General features: G+C 36.0%; 1 protein-coding gene across 2 annotated transcripts in view; it reads right to left on the bottom strand.

Moving 5' to 3' along the window:
• The window catches only part of KIAA1715 (KIAA1715 ortholog), a 66,501-nt gene that overhangs the window by 17,098 nt on the left and 31,122 nt on the right, over window positions 1-18,281 (bottom strand). For both annotated transcript variants that reach the window (XM_006760593.2, XM_006760594.2), the window contains exon 8: window positions 7,420-7,632. In XM_006760593.2, coding sequence (XP_006760656.1) covers window positions 7,420-7,632 — 213 coding nt within the window. The remainder of the gene's footprint in view (window positions 1-7,419; window positions 7,633-18,281) is intronic.

The raw sequence follows: 18,281 nt of genomic DNA, 5'->3' as shown, positions 1-18,281 counted from the left end.
TACACAATAGAACATTTAACTCAAACCTATACATACCAATAATTATATTAAATGTATGTGGCCTGAACATCCTCATTCTGAGGCAATGATTGACAAAATGAACAAGAAAGCAAGGACCAACATAAGCTACTTACAAAAAAAAGACATTTTATATATAAAGGCCAAATAAGTTAAAAGTAAATGATAGAAAAACATACATTTACACACACACATATTAATACCAATAAAAAAATCTATAGTAGCTGTATTAATATCAAGCACAGTAGATTTTTGAACAAAGAATATTCTCAGGGATAAAATAAAAGAGTAATTTCATAATCACAAAAAAGTCAACTCATCAAGTGGGCATAGCAATCCTAAATATACATGTGCATCATAACAGAGCTTTAAAACACATAAAGCAAAAATTATAGAACTATGAAAATAAACAAATATACAATTATAGTTGGAGATTTTAACAGCCTTCTCTCAATAGCTGGCAGGTCAGCAAATCATTTAGTGTTGATAAAGAACAACATTATCTACTACCAACTTGACCTAGTTGATATTTATAGCCACTCTACCCAACAGAAACAGCATATAGTCATTAATTGCTTAATGACGGGGATATGTTCTGAAAAATGCATTATTAGGCAATTCCATCATTGTGCAAGTATCAAATTTGCACTTATACAAACCTAGACAGTATATAACCTACTATACACCTAAGCCATATGGTATAATACTGCCTATTGATCCCAGGTTACAAACCTGTACAGCACATTACTGTTTCTGGACACCATAAGTGATTACAACACAACTAGAGGTCTGGTATACAAAATTCATGAGGGGGGGCGGGGGGGAGGTCCCTCAGCCTGGCCTGCATCCTCTCACAATCCGGGACCCCTAAACCAGCAGTCAGACATCTGGGAGACTGCATGGACCAATGACCACACTTTTCATCCAGGTGAAAGGCATCTTGCTATTGTATGGGCAGCTACATTTTTTTGCCCTGATTATGAGAAGTAGTACATAACATGATCCTTCTAAGGCAGTAGTACCATTTTCCTCATCTTATGGGTGGAAAAACTAAAGCAGAGAGAAGTTAAGTAATTGGCTTTGTCACACAGTTACAAGTGGCAGAATCAGGGCTGACCACAAAATGTGCAAGCCAGAGTCCATGCATGTCATCACTGCATTATCCTGTTTTTTCAGTTAGAGTAGCCTTGCCAGGTTTTAATTTTTAAATCTAATAAGCTGTTCCCAATATATAGGATAGGGTCCCTAGGCCTGGCTGGCAATCAGAGCCATCTGTGGGGCAACCGGCGGGAGGGACGATTGGGGGCCCCCATTGGTGCCCATCATGGCTAGTGGCCTGGCACCGTCTGCTGGCTAGCCCCATCCCCCGGATCACCACAGCTGGTCGCCTCCCTCTGTGGGGGAGGGGAAGATGCTCAACATAGTGCATTCGGTCAATTTGCATATTAGGGTTTTATTATATAGGATGTTATTTGTGTATCCAAACACAGAAAGATTAAAAATGGTACAGTTGTATAGGGCACTTACCATGAATGGAGCTTGCAGAAATGGAAGTTGCTCTGGGTGAGTCAGTGAGTAAATGGTAAGTGAATGTGAAGGCCCAAGACAGTGATGGCGAACCTATGACACGCGCTTCAGAGAGGTGACACGCGAACTCTTTTGGTTGATTTTTCTTTGTTAAATGGCATTTAAATATATAAAATAAATATCAAAAATATAAATCTTTGTTTTACTATGGCTGCAAATATCAAAAAATTTCTATATGCGACACGGCACCAGAGTTAAGTTAGGGTTTTTCAAAATGCTGACACAAGGAGCTCAAAAGGTTCGCCATCACTGGGCTAAGATATTGATTGCTACACACTACTATAGGCTTTATAAATAATGTTCCACAAGCCCTCCCCCTGCTTTCTTCCAACAGGGTCAGAAATAGACCACTGAGGCTGTCAATGTTTCTCCATGAACAGGGATATGGGCTGGACTAATTAGAAACATTGAAGAGAAACTGTCTAGTTAAGGCATAGATCAGCATAGTAGTGACTGTTAGGAGGGAGTGAAAGGTGGCCTGAGAATCAGTAAATTAAGAAATCAGATGAATATATAAATGAACATAAAGGATTGTCATGGCAATGTTGTTTTTGGCTACCTGTTGGAGTAGCCAACAGGTTAAGAAACTTTGTGGTATTCATGAAAAAACAGTGTTTAACATGGAGAGGGTTCAGAATTGAGGAAATACCTTTACTCTGGAGATATGTTTTGGTTCCACTGACCCTGTCTGGCACAAAAGGCTCTCTCTGGCATTGAACTGAAAATATTTGTAAAGTTCAGGGACAGGCTGGCTCCACACTACTACAGAAAGCTTTTACTAAAGTGGCAGCAGCACTTAATACTTTTTAAGGTAGCACCTGTGGACCTGTGTCCTTGTACAGGATCTTAGTTCTTCAACTAAGAATTTATAGCAATGTTCTCTGAACACTATCAGCTAGATCTGGGAGGGCTGTAGTGCCCTCTGAATGTAGAGTGCTGGGGGAAACAGCTCCTCTGTGCTGTTACAGGTGAGTGGCTGAGTGGTTGGGATATAATCATACACTCAAAATTGAGGTTCTGAGAGTGAGAGGGAATCTATTGCTAAGCCAAACAGATACTGTTTCTGTCCAAGAAAAAAATTCCTCCTGAACCACATATCCTTCCATTTCTTACAGGAAACTTATCTCCATTAAAATCTTATGGGACCACCATCCTATGTATATGAGGTCCCATCACTCACCAAAATACCGTATGTGGCACATGACTATATATTCTTCTCAAGTAGGGAAAAAAAGCATTTACCAAAACAGATGATATTCAAAGACACAAGACAAATCTCAATACATTTAAGAAGATTCAAATAATACAAAGTATGTAAGTATGTTTTCTGGCCATAACCGATTTAAATTAAAAATAAGCAAAAAAAAAAATCTCCAAGTATTTGGAGACAAAATAATATCCATGAAATAATTCAGGGTTCAAAGGGAAATTAGAAAGTATTTTTAAATAAATAAAACACTTTAAAACATCAAATTATGATATGCAGCTAAGCAGTACTTAGAGAAAATGTTTTAACACTAAATACCTATAACAATAACCACTTACAAAACAAGATAGTTCTAAAATCCATGAATTCAGCTTCCATCTTAAGAAACTAAAAACGAAAAGCAAATAAAATCCAATGTGAACAGAATAAAAGAAATAATAAAGATTAGAGAGAAAACAAATAAATTGGAAAATACAAGAATAATATAGAAAAGCTAGTTGTTTGAGAAGATCAATAAAACTTACCAGAAAAAGAAAGAGGAAAAATACAAAATACCAATATCAGGAATAAGAGAAATGACATAAATCCAAATTGTAAAGATATTACAAATATAATAAGGGTATGTTATGAATAGCTTTATGCCAAATAATTTTATAAGTTGGATGACATAGATTAAAAGACTACAAAATTACCACAACTTGCTCAACAAGAAATAGATAACGATTCAATTTGCTAAAATTTTGTTAAGAATTTTTACATCTATGTTCATAAGGGATATCAGTCTGTCATTTTTCTTTAAAAAAAAATAAAATTTTAATTAAAAAAAACTGCCCTACAAATAAAACACGAGGCCAAGATGTTTCAACCTATAAATTCTACCAAACATTTAAGAAATAAATGATATCAATTATATACAAACTTGACCATAAACTGGGGGAAATACTTACTACTCATATAAGGCCAGCATTTCACTGACAGAAGAAAAAAAAATACTATTAACTGATATTCCTAATGTAAATATTTTTAACAAAAATTTCGCACACTATACTCAACAATGTGTGTGTGTGTGTGTGTGTGTGTGTGTGTGTGTGTGTGTAAAATAAAACATCATGACCAAATGAGATTTATCCCAAGAAAGCAAGGTCATTTGACATTTAAAAATTAATGTATTTCACTAAATGAAGATATTTTTAAAAAATAAAATAAAACCCCAAGTAAGCATCTCAATTGATGCAGAAAAAGCATTTGACAAAATTCATAATCCATTACTAATAAAAACCGTCAGCTAACTATGAATAGAAAGGTACTCCTCAACCTGATAAACGCTATCTACAAAATACAAATGATAGATAATAACATGCTTTCCTCCTAAGATCTGCAATAAGGCAAGGATGTCTATTCTCACCACTTCTATTCAGCATTTTACTAATAAAGGTTCTAGTGAGTGTAATAAGGCAAGAAAAAGAAATCAAGTAGAAAGGAAGAAGCAGAACTGTATTCACAATTTGATAGTCTATGTAGAAAATACTATGGAATCTATAAAAAAGCTATTGAGATGAGTTTAGCAAGATTATAGAATATAAAATTAATATACAAAACTCAATTGTATTTCTATATATATTAAAATGAACTGGACATAGTTTTTAAAAATATAATTTATAATTTGATCAAAAATATAAAATAGATGTACTAGTACATTTAACAAAAATGTACAAAACCTATATACTGATCATTATAAAACATTGCTGAGAGAAATTAAACATCTAAATAAATAGAGAAATATATTATGTTCGTGTAATAAATTAGGTAATATCAGAAGAGAGAATGGGGAGTGGGGAGTGGAAGAATAACCTAGAATTTAGTTAATGATTTATTTATATCATATAAAAATAATAACAAGAATAAAGAGTCACACAAACTATGAATTGTTACTCCACAATCTCTCAAAAGTGAAAGAGAACTGTCTACTGGAAATACTCTGAACGAAAAGACAACACAGAAGAAGCACTGAGAAGAAAGTGGGAGGATAAAATAAGATGTGATATCTGCCTTTGTAAAACAGGCAGGATGAACATAAGAGTAATGTGAGCAGCAATGGAGATTTACAGGGAGACCCCTCAGAAGCCTTTGAAACAAAATGAGGCCTTGTTGGAACAAGCCTTGCCGCACAAGGATACAAGGTTTACAAATTGTCTATGACAAAAACTTAAAAGCAGTGAAGATAGGCTTAAGGTAGGAATATTATATTAATACTTTAAAGAATAAGAGATTTGCTTTGTAAATAATCACAAACCTAAAAACTATCACCAACTTAAAAATAAGCAAAAGATACCAAAATTATAGCTATTAGTAAATAAAATTTAGGTTCTAGAAAAAGTAATTAGTATTACAAATCAAGTACATTTTTCTGTTTTTATCAGGTAAGTTATCTGTTTACTTGTACTAACAACATTCAATCATTATCATAACAAAATAAACATTAATGCAGACAGTAAGTGTTAACTCATAAAATTTTCAACTTGAATAAGCATGCCAAATGAGATTCAGAAAGCATTTAAGCCAACTTAACTTTTGCTGGAATATTTTACTTCTACATGTTTAAAATGAAAATGTCCATAATGGAATCTGAATACATAAAACAACAGATTTCATAAAAATATCTTAAAATCCTTACATACTTAGTAACTTTTAAAATAATGCATATTCATCTTCATACTGTTAAGGATTTACAGTAATTAAAACAAACATCAAGTGCAATCATTGTAGGAATACTGGTCATTTTTATATAGCTTGGCAAATTATCAAGAACCTGCTGCTTACTAATTTTCAAACATATGGGTGCCCTGTGGTAATACACATTAAATTGATTCTCTTCCACAAATATGGCATAATGAAAAAATGAATTATTAATCTTCTCTATAAGAAATCACTTAACTCATTCATATTTTTGGCAATGTACAACTTAAATACAGTCTTTTACACAGAAACTAAAACTTTGGTAAAATGTTATATTGACATGATCATGAAATTTAGGCCATTATTCCTTCTAACCTTATTCTGAAATGTCCAATACAGTTTTTACTTTATGTAAGTTGCTAAACTTGTATTTCTTTAAAACTAATTAGATACACAACTGTATATAATACATGCATTCTCACCAAAACAGTATTTCATTAAACAACTAAGAACTTTAAACATCATGGGTATCTCAAATCAGTCAGATAACAATTGAAAGATAAATAATTTTCAATCAATTTCATTTTTCTCAATTTCACAAAATATATGGCTACCTTAAGGAACATCATTGTATGTCAAGTTTAAAAGTATTTTTTCAGTAACTGTTTTTGAAAAATATGATTTGTATATATTTCATTTACAGCCAGATTTCTTAATGTTTATAAATTAACAGTTTTCTAAAATGTAATGCTGCTTTTTTTGAAGGAAAAGCAGGAAAAACAATCTACTGTAATATTAACATTTAGATTGGTTATTGATTTTATTACATAAGTGTCTTGAATATCTGATATCAACTACCGACTAGCCTCAAAATCATTATAAATTATATTAGTAATTAGTCATAAAAATACCAACATAATCTAAATTAGAATTAAATATCCTAAAATAGTATAATTTACCATCAGAGTCAAGAACCTGACACGGAATCTACATAAAATAATGTGATTTGCTAAAGCAATGAACTTCCAAGTCCCAATCACACCCAAAAGATAATTGCAGGGTAATGTAATATATTACACTCCAAAAATGGGATCTTCCCTAGTGATCCTTCACACTAAAAAAGGAGAATCTGCCCGATCAGTGTGGCTCAGTGGTTGAGCGTCGACTATGAAACAGGGGGTCAGGGTTCAATTCCCGTCAGAACACTTGCCAGCTTGCAGTCTTATTCCCCAGTAGAGGGTGTGCAGGAAGCAGCCGATCATTGATTCTCTCTCAACATTGATGTTTCTATCTCTCTCTCTCCTTCTCCCTTCCTCTCTGAATCAATAAAAACATATTTTTTTAAAAAAAGAGAGAATCCAAAGGAATGAAATAATAGTAAAGAAAATATGCTAAGGACTTTATGCTAAAGTATCTGTCACAAAATACTAAGATTCTTTGGCTTAAAAAAAGAATACTTTAATACCAGTCCATATTAACAACAGTAGTATTGTACACCACAATAAAGGAATATTCTTCCTGAAATATGTTAATTATCCTGTTTAAAAATATATGTGAAGGGTGTAGCAAAAAGCATAAATATATTCCAAAAGTGTTCTCTTCTATCCCCATGTTAAATAAATCTGGAGCCATTCTAAAGGTGAATATAAAAAGATATGCTATACTGTTGACTACAAATACTACAAAGTTTTATCGCCATTTAAACAAAGAAGCCATAACAGTTAAATGAGCTCAAGAAATAGGTTTCAGTATCACAAGGTGCCAGCTGTAAAGAGTTATGGCTAATTGAATATGGAACTCCTGCTTAATCAGATAACTGCTCTGCTATTTCCAAATGAAATGCCATTTCCATACTGTCTGAAAATGGCCCGTTTTATTGGTAACCAGAGAAAACAATATAAACTGTAAATAACATTTAGTGCTCTGTTTACCCATTCCAGGCACAGAAGTAGCAGGGGATCCAAGACGTCTTGGTAACACATTTGACGATAGGGCTGGAGTAGCAGTTCTTTCTGGGGGCCCACCCGGGGCTGAACTGTCCTTTGTTGGACCAGGAGATACTGGAACTTGTGGAGGAGGGCCCTGGCTAGACCTTACTGGTGTTGGAGAAAGGTTTCTTTGAGCTGCAGTTCGCTGACGAATCTCTGAGAAAAAGAATAAAAAGTATAAATTACATTTAATATCCAATATACCACATTAGCCAATACCACAAGCATTATTTACATTTAATTTAATTTTGTGACACCAAAAGGCATTTGTAGGGCTAAAACTGCTTGTAATAAGAAATCTATAAAATGTAACATTGAAAACTGACTATAACAGAGTACTCCATTTCTGAACCTACAAGTCAACTGCATATATTTACACAATAAGCCTTGATCTCAATCCATCCACTGATATCACTTTTCAAAATAAATTCAATCAAATCATCACCCAATGTGTTGTGTCTTTTACAGTAACCCTTCCTAATTTATAATAAAGAAAGGAAAGTTTACCAGAATTTAGTGAAAATTGCAGGTTTTTCAAGATAAAAACAATGGTAACTCTAAAAAATGAGTGAATAAGTATATTCTGGAATTATCAAATAATTTATGAGGTAATTAATCTAAGTAGTCATAGAAATGTAGCAAAAGTATTCTTTACTATTAGGTACCATGCCTATTCTCCTTTACACTACTGCTATTTTCTTAGTATACTAATTTCTTTTTGCCAATACATTCAATAAAAGAAAACTTCCTACTCAGCATAAATAATGTATCACCATAAATAAATCTTATATTTAGTTGCAGAAATTAAAAGATTTTCTGTAACGGTTGGCAAATGTGCATATCCAGGCTGCTGCTTCTTTTTGTAGTTTTACTAAAATACAATAATGCTCTTTTGTTTACAGATTGTCAGTAGCTGCTTTAAAAGAGCTGAGTAGTTGCAACAGAGATCATATGGCTCTCAAAGCCATCCTATACTATCTAATAATAGACAATAAATGGTAGGGTAATTGACTGTACCTTCGCTATACTTCCCATTGGCTAATCAGCAAGATATGCAAATTAACCGCCAACAAAGATGGCGGTTAATTTGCATATGTAGGCACGAAGTGGCTGAGCGAAGACTGAAGGCGGCTCCAGCAGAGCAGCGATCAAAGCGGCTCCAGCTGGAGCAGCAAAGGCTTTGAAAGCGGCTCTGGCCGGAGCGAAGGCCTGGGTCCCTGGTGCCAAAGGAAAACCGGTGCAGGCAGCCAGGGGAAGGGAAGACCTATTGCATGAATCTTTTTGTGCAACAGGCCTCTAGTCCTATATAATAAAAGGCTAATATACAAATCGACCGAACCGTGGAACAACTGGTTGCTATGATGCGCACTGACTACAAGGGTCAGACACTCAATGCAGGAGCTGCCCCCTGGTGGTCAGTGTGCTCCCACAGGGGGAGTGCCACTCAGCCAGAAGCCAGGCTCATGGCTGGCAAGCGCAGCAGTGGTGGTGGGAGCCTCTTCCACCTCCGTGGCAGCGCTAAGGATGTCCAACTGGAGTGGGCCAAAGCCAGCCGTGGGCAAACTACGGCCCGTGGTCTGGATCCGGCCCGTTTGAAATGAATAAAACTAAAAAAAAAAAAAGACCGTACCCTTTTATGTAATGACGTTTACTTTGAATTTATATTAGTTCACACAAACACTCCATCCATGCTTTTGTTGCAGTTTAAAAACCCATTGTGGCCCTCGAGTCAAAAAGTTTGCCCACCCCTGCACTAGCCTGACAGACAAATATTGAAGTCAATCAATATCGAGTATTGGCAACTATGCACAGCAACAGTGCTTCTCGACCACAGTTGATGGTGGTTACTTATGTACTGGTACAACCACACTGGGAAACACTTGGCATGTACAGATAGGCCGACCCCTATGGTCCAACAATAGCCATACAGAAACTTGTGTACATGTGCACCAGGACACAATATTAAAATATTTGTTAGCAATGTTGTTTCACTATGGCAAAAAAAGTGAGCCTGCCCTTCCCCTCAACACTGTCCCCTGCAGGCAGGCCCTCCGGTCCAGCTTAAGAACCCATTGTGGCCCTCGAGTCAAAAAGTTTGCCCACCCCTGGCCTAAGCCATTATTTGGATATCCCCCGAGGGCTCCCGGACTGCAAGAGGGCGCAGGCCAGGCTGAGGGGACTCTCCGCCCCGCCAAGTGCACGAATTTCATGCACTGGGTCTCTAGTTTATTATATTTACTATCTGGCCCTATACAGAAAGTTTTATGATGTGCTTCCTCTGAATGTGCATTTACCCTGTGAAAATTAACCAAAGCACATTTTTAACATCACTCATGCGCTACTATAAGGTGAGGTTTATAACTAACTGGTAAGCAAAGAACACCATGTCTAACATTCCATAAAAGAGACTTAGCATAATAGTTTCAAAATTTAAATTTAATCAGAGTCAGGAAAGGGAGAAAATAGTATCATTTTCAAAGGCAAAGCAGGTAATAAAGACAGTATAGTGATTACTAGAGAGAAAGGAGGTTAGGAAGGTAAAAGAGGGTATATATAAGGGGATAAATGTTGAGGGACGGAGACTGGACTTTGGGTGGTGAACACACAATACAATATATAAATGATGTATTATAGAATTGTACAACTGAAACCTCTATAATTTTATTAACCTATGTCATCCTAATAAGAGTTACAATATCAATAGTTAAAAATAGCTAGTGATACAATCTAAATCTATACTTTGGTAAAGTGTTATGAAATATTCTGCTAAGTCTTGATTTAAAATATCTAAGATTTGCCCTGGTCAGTATGGCTCAGTTGGTTGGAATGTCGTCCCATACACCAAAATGTGGCGGGCTCAATTCCTGGTCAGGGCACATACCCAGGTTGCAAGTTCAATCCCGGTTGGGACGCGTGCAAGAGGCAGCCAAGTGATGTTCCTCTCTCACACTGATGTTTCTTTCTCTCTCTCTCTCTCTCTCTCTCTCTCTCTCTCTCTCTCTCTCTCAAATCAATTTTAAAAAATAAAATATCTAAGATTTCTCAACTTTTAGCCACTTGCCATTCACAAATGCCTTGTGTTATTACTGTGTCAAAAAGTTTTAGTACTCAACAAAGTAGTCATATGATTATATTAAATATTTCCTGCATTGAAATATAAAGTAGCATCCCCCAAAAGATTTACCTAGCATTCCACCTCAATCTGGTATAGTATCATAACAGGTATTCCATAAGGTCAATTCTACATTGGAGGATGTTTTAACATCCTTATCAATAACCAATCAGGGATTCAATGAAAATCACACTCACTGAATATGAGGACATGTCCAAATTTTTAAAATTATAATGAAACAAATCAAAGTAAGATTTTAAACTATTATATTATGATACAAAAGAAAGAAAGGTTTAAAATAATGATAAACAGGATAGTTGCTAAAGCATAAACTCTGGGATCAAACTGTTTTAATATAAATTTTAGCTCCCCCCCACTTATTAGATGTGCATGCAGCCTTTTCCAAGTTGATAGCATCTCTCAGTACAGCTTCCTCATAATGAGAATATTTACCTCTTATAGTTTTTGTAAAGATTAAATAAATCAATGCAAAGAACTTAGCCACAGCACAGAAAATTATTTAATAAGCAATAACTAATAGAAGTAGTATACATCTAAAAGTTCCAGAGATTACAATAAATCAATAGTTAAGCAATCTACAATTTCTAAAATCAATTATTAACATAAAATACAGATTAATTTTCAAATTAAATGTTTTCCTAAAGTTATTTGTGAACATATTTAAAGTGCAAATTCATAATTTATGTAAAAACTTAAATCTATAACCCTAGCTTGGTATTAAATAATTCTTGAGATAAATGTGCTATAATACAAATAACTAGCTCTCAATTTCATCAAATTTTTAAATACTACTTCTTTACATACTGATAAAAAAAAATTCTGCATTTGTTTTGGTATCAAGCTGTATTAGGAAGAACACTATATTTAGGAGGCATGAATTTTCATCCTAGCTGATATCACCTGTGAACTAGAAAGTCTTTTATGCACTCTGGGTTTCATATTTCTTTAAATAGTGTTGGCAAATCTACAAACACAATTCTCATATTTTCCTTAGTATTGGCCAAAGACTTTCTGAATTTTTGTGTCCAATTCTTAGCCTCAAAAACAAACAAATAAAAAAAAACCCACAAAATTTAGTAAATTTTAGTAATGAGAAAAAAACTTTAAGCCTATGAGTCATTCACATGCATATGGAAACTTAAACCTAGGGTGAATTTGGCTCTTTATAAATATGAGATGTACTTAAATGGGGTATGGGGGTTTATCTTCAGGAGAGCTTCTATTTTTCAATTTATATAAATTCAAGTTTCATTGTTTAAATTTATATACATACTAGAGGCCTGATGCACGAAATTCGTGCAAGAGTAGGCCTTCCCTCCCCCAGCTGCTGGCACCAGCTTCCCTCTGGCACCCGGAACCAGGGCTTCCCTTGCAACCCCAGCTTCCACCGGAAGGTTGTCCGGAAGGACATCCAGTCTAATTAGCATATTACGCTTTTATTATTATAGAAGATAGCCCTAGTTAGTTTGACCCAGTGAATACAGCGTCAGCAATGGACTGAAGCATCCTGAGTTGGATTCTGATCAAGGGCACCTACCTTGGTTGCAGGCTAGATCCCCAGGCCCTGGTCATGGTGTGTTCAGAGGCAACCAATCCATGTGAGACCTATCGATATTTCTCTCTCTGTGTCTCTCCCCCTCTTCCACTCTCTCTAAAAATCAATGGAAAAATATCCTCAGGTGAGGATTGGCAAAAATAAATAAATAAATAAATTAATTAATTAATTAATTGGTAGGTAGGTAGATTAAATAAACAAATAAATAAATGTATATACATATAATTCCTTTAAATAACCAATAATAAAGAACATGCATATGACATCTCTTCCTTTTACTTTCAAATTTTTCTGAAGTCTACATTCACTATATCATCTTCAAATCCTATTCATACCGAGATCCTTTAAATACAGCTTCTACCCTACTTCTCTACTGAAATTATTTTCTCAATAGGTTGATGGTTTTTTATTAACAGAAATGACTCCAAAATCTTCCTTCCCATAGAGGCAAAGCTTTCTGAAAAAAGAAATACTTCCCTAACATTTCACTCCTCAACACAACACAATCGGACTTTTGTGCTCCTTCATAACTTCCACAATATCACCCACCACTGAAAGGACCATTGTTTTGGTCATATTGCCATTATTGTCATTAGCGTAGCTGCTCTTTATCGATCCCTATTATCTGCTAGGTACTATACCAGGTGCTTTATGTGAGTTTACTAATCTATGTGGTATTTATACAATATTATGCACTAGTTAATTCTTTGAGATAGTACCTATCCTCAGTTTTCAAAAGAAACCAAAGCTCAGAAACTAAGTAACTTGCCAAAAATTACTCCAGCTCAGAACTGGAGCCAAGATTCAAATCCCAGTTTTTATGACAACGATGCCCTCACTCTGTTATATAATCTGTCAGCTACAATTGCCTCATTTGTCTTCTACTTACTGGTACTTGACTTTTTGCAAACTATGACAGTGGATGCCTTCTCTACTACACTTCAATTTTTTAGATACCAGTTTAGTTACACTTTTAACTCTGCTCATTGCTTCTGTCTTTTTCCTGGGCTCTTCTTTTTCCATTTATCCTTACACATTAATGTTCCCTAGAGTTCTGCCATAGATCCTCCTCCTCTGTTTTCTCTTCCTAGGAAATTTTACTCAATCCCATGATTTGAATAAGTATGCTGCCTATACTTCCCAATGATTTCTAATCTATATCTATAACCTCAACCTTTTTCCTGAGCTCCATTACAAATAATCAACTTTCTATAAAGAATGTAATTCCCACTCCACAAAGCAAATTCATTATCTTTTACACAACCTACTACTCCAATTCTTATGTTCCTTATCTTGCTTAAAACACTAACATCTAACCAGTTACCCAAGCCAAAAACCTAGGCAATATTGTGACTCCTCTTCCTACTCCCCACTTTCCAAATCTGATTGCCATTGAGTCCTGTCAATCTACTCTTAAATCGAATTCTCTTAAATCTCTTCCTTTTCAACTCCTTCACTACAACTTTAGTGCAGGCCTTTATCTCTTACCTATGTTAGATGATATCCAAATTGATCTCCAAGTCTCAGCCTTGCTCTCTCCAATCCATTCTCCATATTACAAAAAAAAAGTGTTCTTTCTAAAATGCAAACTTGATCTGAAAGTTCACCAAGATTGTCCCATTTGGTAAATTACTATTTCATAACATTTAAACAAAATTCATGAATTAAAAATAGGTTTCCTTTTATTTTCTTAAGCTCAACGCATTTATTAAGCAGCCATTATAAGGAAGGACTACTGAATGGGACCCAGAGCTGCACTAGAGGTGGCAAGCAAAGATAATACAAAATTACAAAATACACATATGCAAGGTAAGTGCCATAAAAAAAGAACCAATAAAGTATCATGAAGAGTTCAAGAAGGGGAAGATACAAACTCAGTGATGGGATGAAGAAAGGGTTCATAATAATGGTGGCATTTAAGATGAACATTGAAAATGGATGGGGATAGAAATGCCTTTGTTAACTGTAGTAAGGTACATGTGACAGTTTTAAGAGTCCAAAATTCTTTGATTTGCCTCCCATCAAATGGAGGAGGGAGGATGTAAATGTCCCCTCCCTTGAATCTGTGCTGTTACTGTTTGACCACACAAATATAGGTGTACCAGTTTCTAGGACTACTTTCTGTCTCTTGAGCTGTGTGCTCTTAGAACCCACCCGCCATGTTAGCAGCAATCCCAAGTGACCCCATTAGAGAGGTCCAGGTGGAGACAAATCAATGGCCAGAACCAACATGTTAGCCTTGTGAGTTAAGCCATCTTGATAATACATCCTTCAGCTCCAGTTAGATAGCTCTAACTGATGTGAGGCAGGGATGAGCTGTTTCTACCAAACCTTGCCGAAATTACAAATTCATGAGCAAAACAAATGAATGCTGTTTTCAGCCATTAAGTTTTGAGGTGGTTTGTAACAACAGATAACTGTAACAATATAGATATGACACTTAAGTAAAGAACACCCAAAAAAGAAAATTTGCTATTTTATAAGGTGTTTTCCAGATTTTCTTAATCAAATGTACATCCTCTGGAAAAAAAAGGGGAAAAAAACAGCAAAATATAAAGTGCCATTTATTTGCTCTCAAAAAAGATTAATGATGTCTACTTTAATCTTCCCTATATGCCACGGAAGTAAGAAAACTCTAAAATCCTACTTAAATAAGAAGTTGTAATCTATTTGCTAGAGCCATTAAATTTTTCTGCAATACTTATTGATTTCAAATTTAGCTGTGGCAGGATACAATTGACTTTTCTTTTGTTAATTTCATTAAGAGGGATGTAGTGCTATATACACAGGTAAAGAGAATGTATAGGTGGCTTTCTTTTTGAAACAAATATAGAAGGGTCTGTTAAGAATTTATTTTAGCTATCAGATGGCATCCTCCAACATTCTTATCAGCCTCTCTACTTCAGTCATTCACTACTATCTATGGTCATCATCTAGTCCTATATCCTTGTCATTAAGGATAACTGCACTCCTCTCAAGTTCAATCATCCCACTCTCAAAACACATTTAACTTTCCAGCTATTTTGTAAAGGGTCAGACAGCAAACATTTTATATTCTGTTGACCATATGTGGTTTCTGTTGCATAGCTTATTCTTGTTATTTTTTAGAACAAGTTAAAAATATAAAACCAATTCTAAGCTCAAGAGCCATATAAAAGAGATTTGGGCCCAGATTTGCAAGCTGTAGTTGCAGAACCTTATTTTACTACTACCAATACCTCTGACTGTCCATTATTCCCCTCTCATTGTCCTTATTTCCCTCATGATCATCTTAGATTTTGTAATACAGTGTTACAATCCCTCCCTTTTTGTATACAACTTCACTTCCCTGCCCCTTTATCACTTTATCCAAACCATTAGGCAAAATCTTAGTCCTGATTAAAGCCAACTCTACCCCATGCCTGGTACCCATACAGCTAAACACAACTGGAAAAGACACATGCTTTAAATGCATGACGGTTAACTTCAGGTGGATGTTAGTGTCCTCCTGCATTCCTACATTTTCCTAATCTATTTACTCTCATACTCTCCTAGAGAATTATTTTACACCTTCTCTTCATAACTCCAACATCTTCCTCATCCGTGCATTCTCATTAAGAAAACAGATAAAATACAAATGCTTCTGCCTCCAGCTACCTATTTTTCCACTCCCTTTTACTCAAAATAATTGTTTCTTCAATTATCTACAACGTCTCTACTCCCGCACTTTCTTAAACCCACCCTAATCAGGCTTTTTCCCCCATTTTTCAAGGTCACCAAGGAACTCCACATTACTAAAATCAATGGCCAATGACTGACCCTCAGTTTGTTTGGCAGTAGTTTCTGTAATAGATGACCACTACCGTGAAACAATCTTTTCAGTTAGCATCCAGGACTCTACCTCTCCCTGGTTTCCTGTCTCACTGACCACCTCTTTTCAGCTTCCTTTTCTGGTTCATCGTCATTGTTCCCAACAGCTTAATGTTAGCATATCCTAGGGTGGCCTTAGTCATTTTCTTCACATTTAACTTCCATGGTAATCACATCCAGTCTCACGGTGTTAATACCATCTACATACTAGTGACACCCAAATTTATATCTCCAGCCCAGATAATTCCTGTTTGCCAGACTCATATTCAACTGTTTCCTTAATATTGCCACTTGGATGTCTGTCTAAAAGGCATTTCAAACATATTCCAAAATAAACTCTGTTCTTCACCACCTTAACTCTAAAAAGCAGCTAATTACAATAGACCTAGAAGAGCCAGGAATACTGGAACAATATACTCCAGAATAAATATTTTTAAAGATTATCAGCTTATTAAAGTAAAAAGCCATATTGTAATCATCTGTTTATTCTCCATGGTGCCTGCACATAAGTTATTTAATACATTCTTTTAAATGAACACTTCATTTATATGTAGCTAAATGTCAATTCTCCAGAAAAGAATATTTGAAAGCAGAATATTCTAAAGCAGAGAGACCACCAACAATAAGTTTTATTGTTGTCGTTTTTAGCAATGGTTTTTCTATAATTATGACATACCATCAGAAGGAAAATAAATGTATTTGAATATCAAAGCTTCTAAGTAAAGATAAGTTTAGCTTCTTGAAGAAACTTATGTTGCCTAAATATTAATAAATACTTAAGAATGTCAGTAGAGGGAATCATATATCTGTACTTTTTAAGTAAGAGTGAAAAGGTCAGATTTTTTTAAAGTAACTGCTAGCAATAGATTTTTTAAAAGTAACTGCAAAATATCACATTTTAAAAATTTATTCACTAAGATTATTTAAAAAGTATTTTTTGAAAAGTTAGTCCTAGAGAAACCAAGATGGCAGCATAGGTAAACACCTGAAATTGCTGCCTCGCACAACCACTTCAAAAATACAACTAAAAGACAAAACGGACATCATCCAGAACCACAGGAAGGCTAGCTGAGTGGAAATTCTACAACTAGAAGGAAAGAGAAAAGCACACTGAGACTCAGAGGAGGTGCGGAAGTAAAGTGCAGAGGTACGGAAGCACATGCGGAAAGGGCTAGCAACTGAGGACGCAGTTATCTTTTTCAATCGGGAGGGAGTCACAAACTCCAGGCTGCTCTCAACTCCAGTTCCAGGAGAGTCTCTGGGGACCCAGACTCATGCGGAGAGAAACTGGACTTTCTGGCAGTGGGTGAAACTCGAGGGCGGCTTTCTCTCAGAGGTGCTTGCAGCGATTACCAGGGGACACTGAGACCCCGGGCCTCTTAGGGCAGGGTTGAGGATCAGCCATAGCTGTTTGCTCCGCCCTGTTGATTCCCTGAGACCCCGTCCCATCCAAGCTGTGCACAGAGGCTTTTGCAGATGAATGACCTGGCACTTTGCAATCTAAAATTATCTAACAAGCTGAAGCTGGGTCAGAGAGACGCAGAACATCCAAAAGAAGGCCCAAGGCCCCACAGCAGCTTGCATTGCTTCACAGCTAGGCCTCATCTGGACATCTCCAAACCCTCAAAAAAGAAGAGGAATTTGCAGATCTCTCCATAGCTCCTGCTGGGTAGCCTCAGGCAGAGGCTAAATTAGCACCTCCTTAGAGATCCAAGAGCCAGTGTGCCCAGTGGTCAGAGTGGGACCATCCAGATTACAACTCCTCAGATCCATAAGGGACACACTCAGGGAGCAGACTCAGAGAGCACCAAAGCCCCACTAAGCAAGTCTTGCCCTCAAAAGGGTGTCTCCAGCACAGAAGTTCTCCCACCGTAGACACAGCTGATTCTCACAGCCAACTGGCCTGGAGGTCAATTCCTCCTAGTGATACCTACAACAATCAAGGCTTAGCTACAACAACACTGTGCACAAAGCCCACAAGGGGGTGCACCAAGAGTGTCTACCTCAGGTAATTGGGACACTTAGCACAGAAAGCCACTCTATCGACGCAGCGAAGCATGAAAAATGCCGAGACAAAGAAACAGGACACAAACGACAGAATTGGAGGAAAGCAGACTGTTGGATATAGAGTTCAAAACCACACTTTTAAGGTCTTTAAAGAACTGTCTAGCAGCCACCAATAAACTTAATAAGGCCCTCGAAAAGACTGGTGAGACTGCCGATAAATGTAGTGAGATCCTCAAGAAATCTAATGAGACCCTTGATGTT

This window comes from Myotis davidii, unplaced genomic scaffold (assembly GCF_000327345.1).
Source record: "Myotis davidii unplaced genomic scaffold, ASM32734v1 scaffold370, whole genome shotgun sequence".
NCBI lineage: Eukaryota > Metazoa > Chordata > Mammalia > Chiroptera > Vespertilionidae > Myotis > Myotis davidii.
Note: the sequence above shows the minus strand (reverse complement) of the source record. Positions and strands in the feature narration are given on the sequence as shown.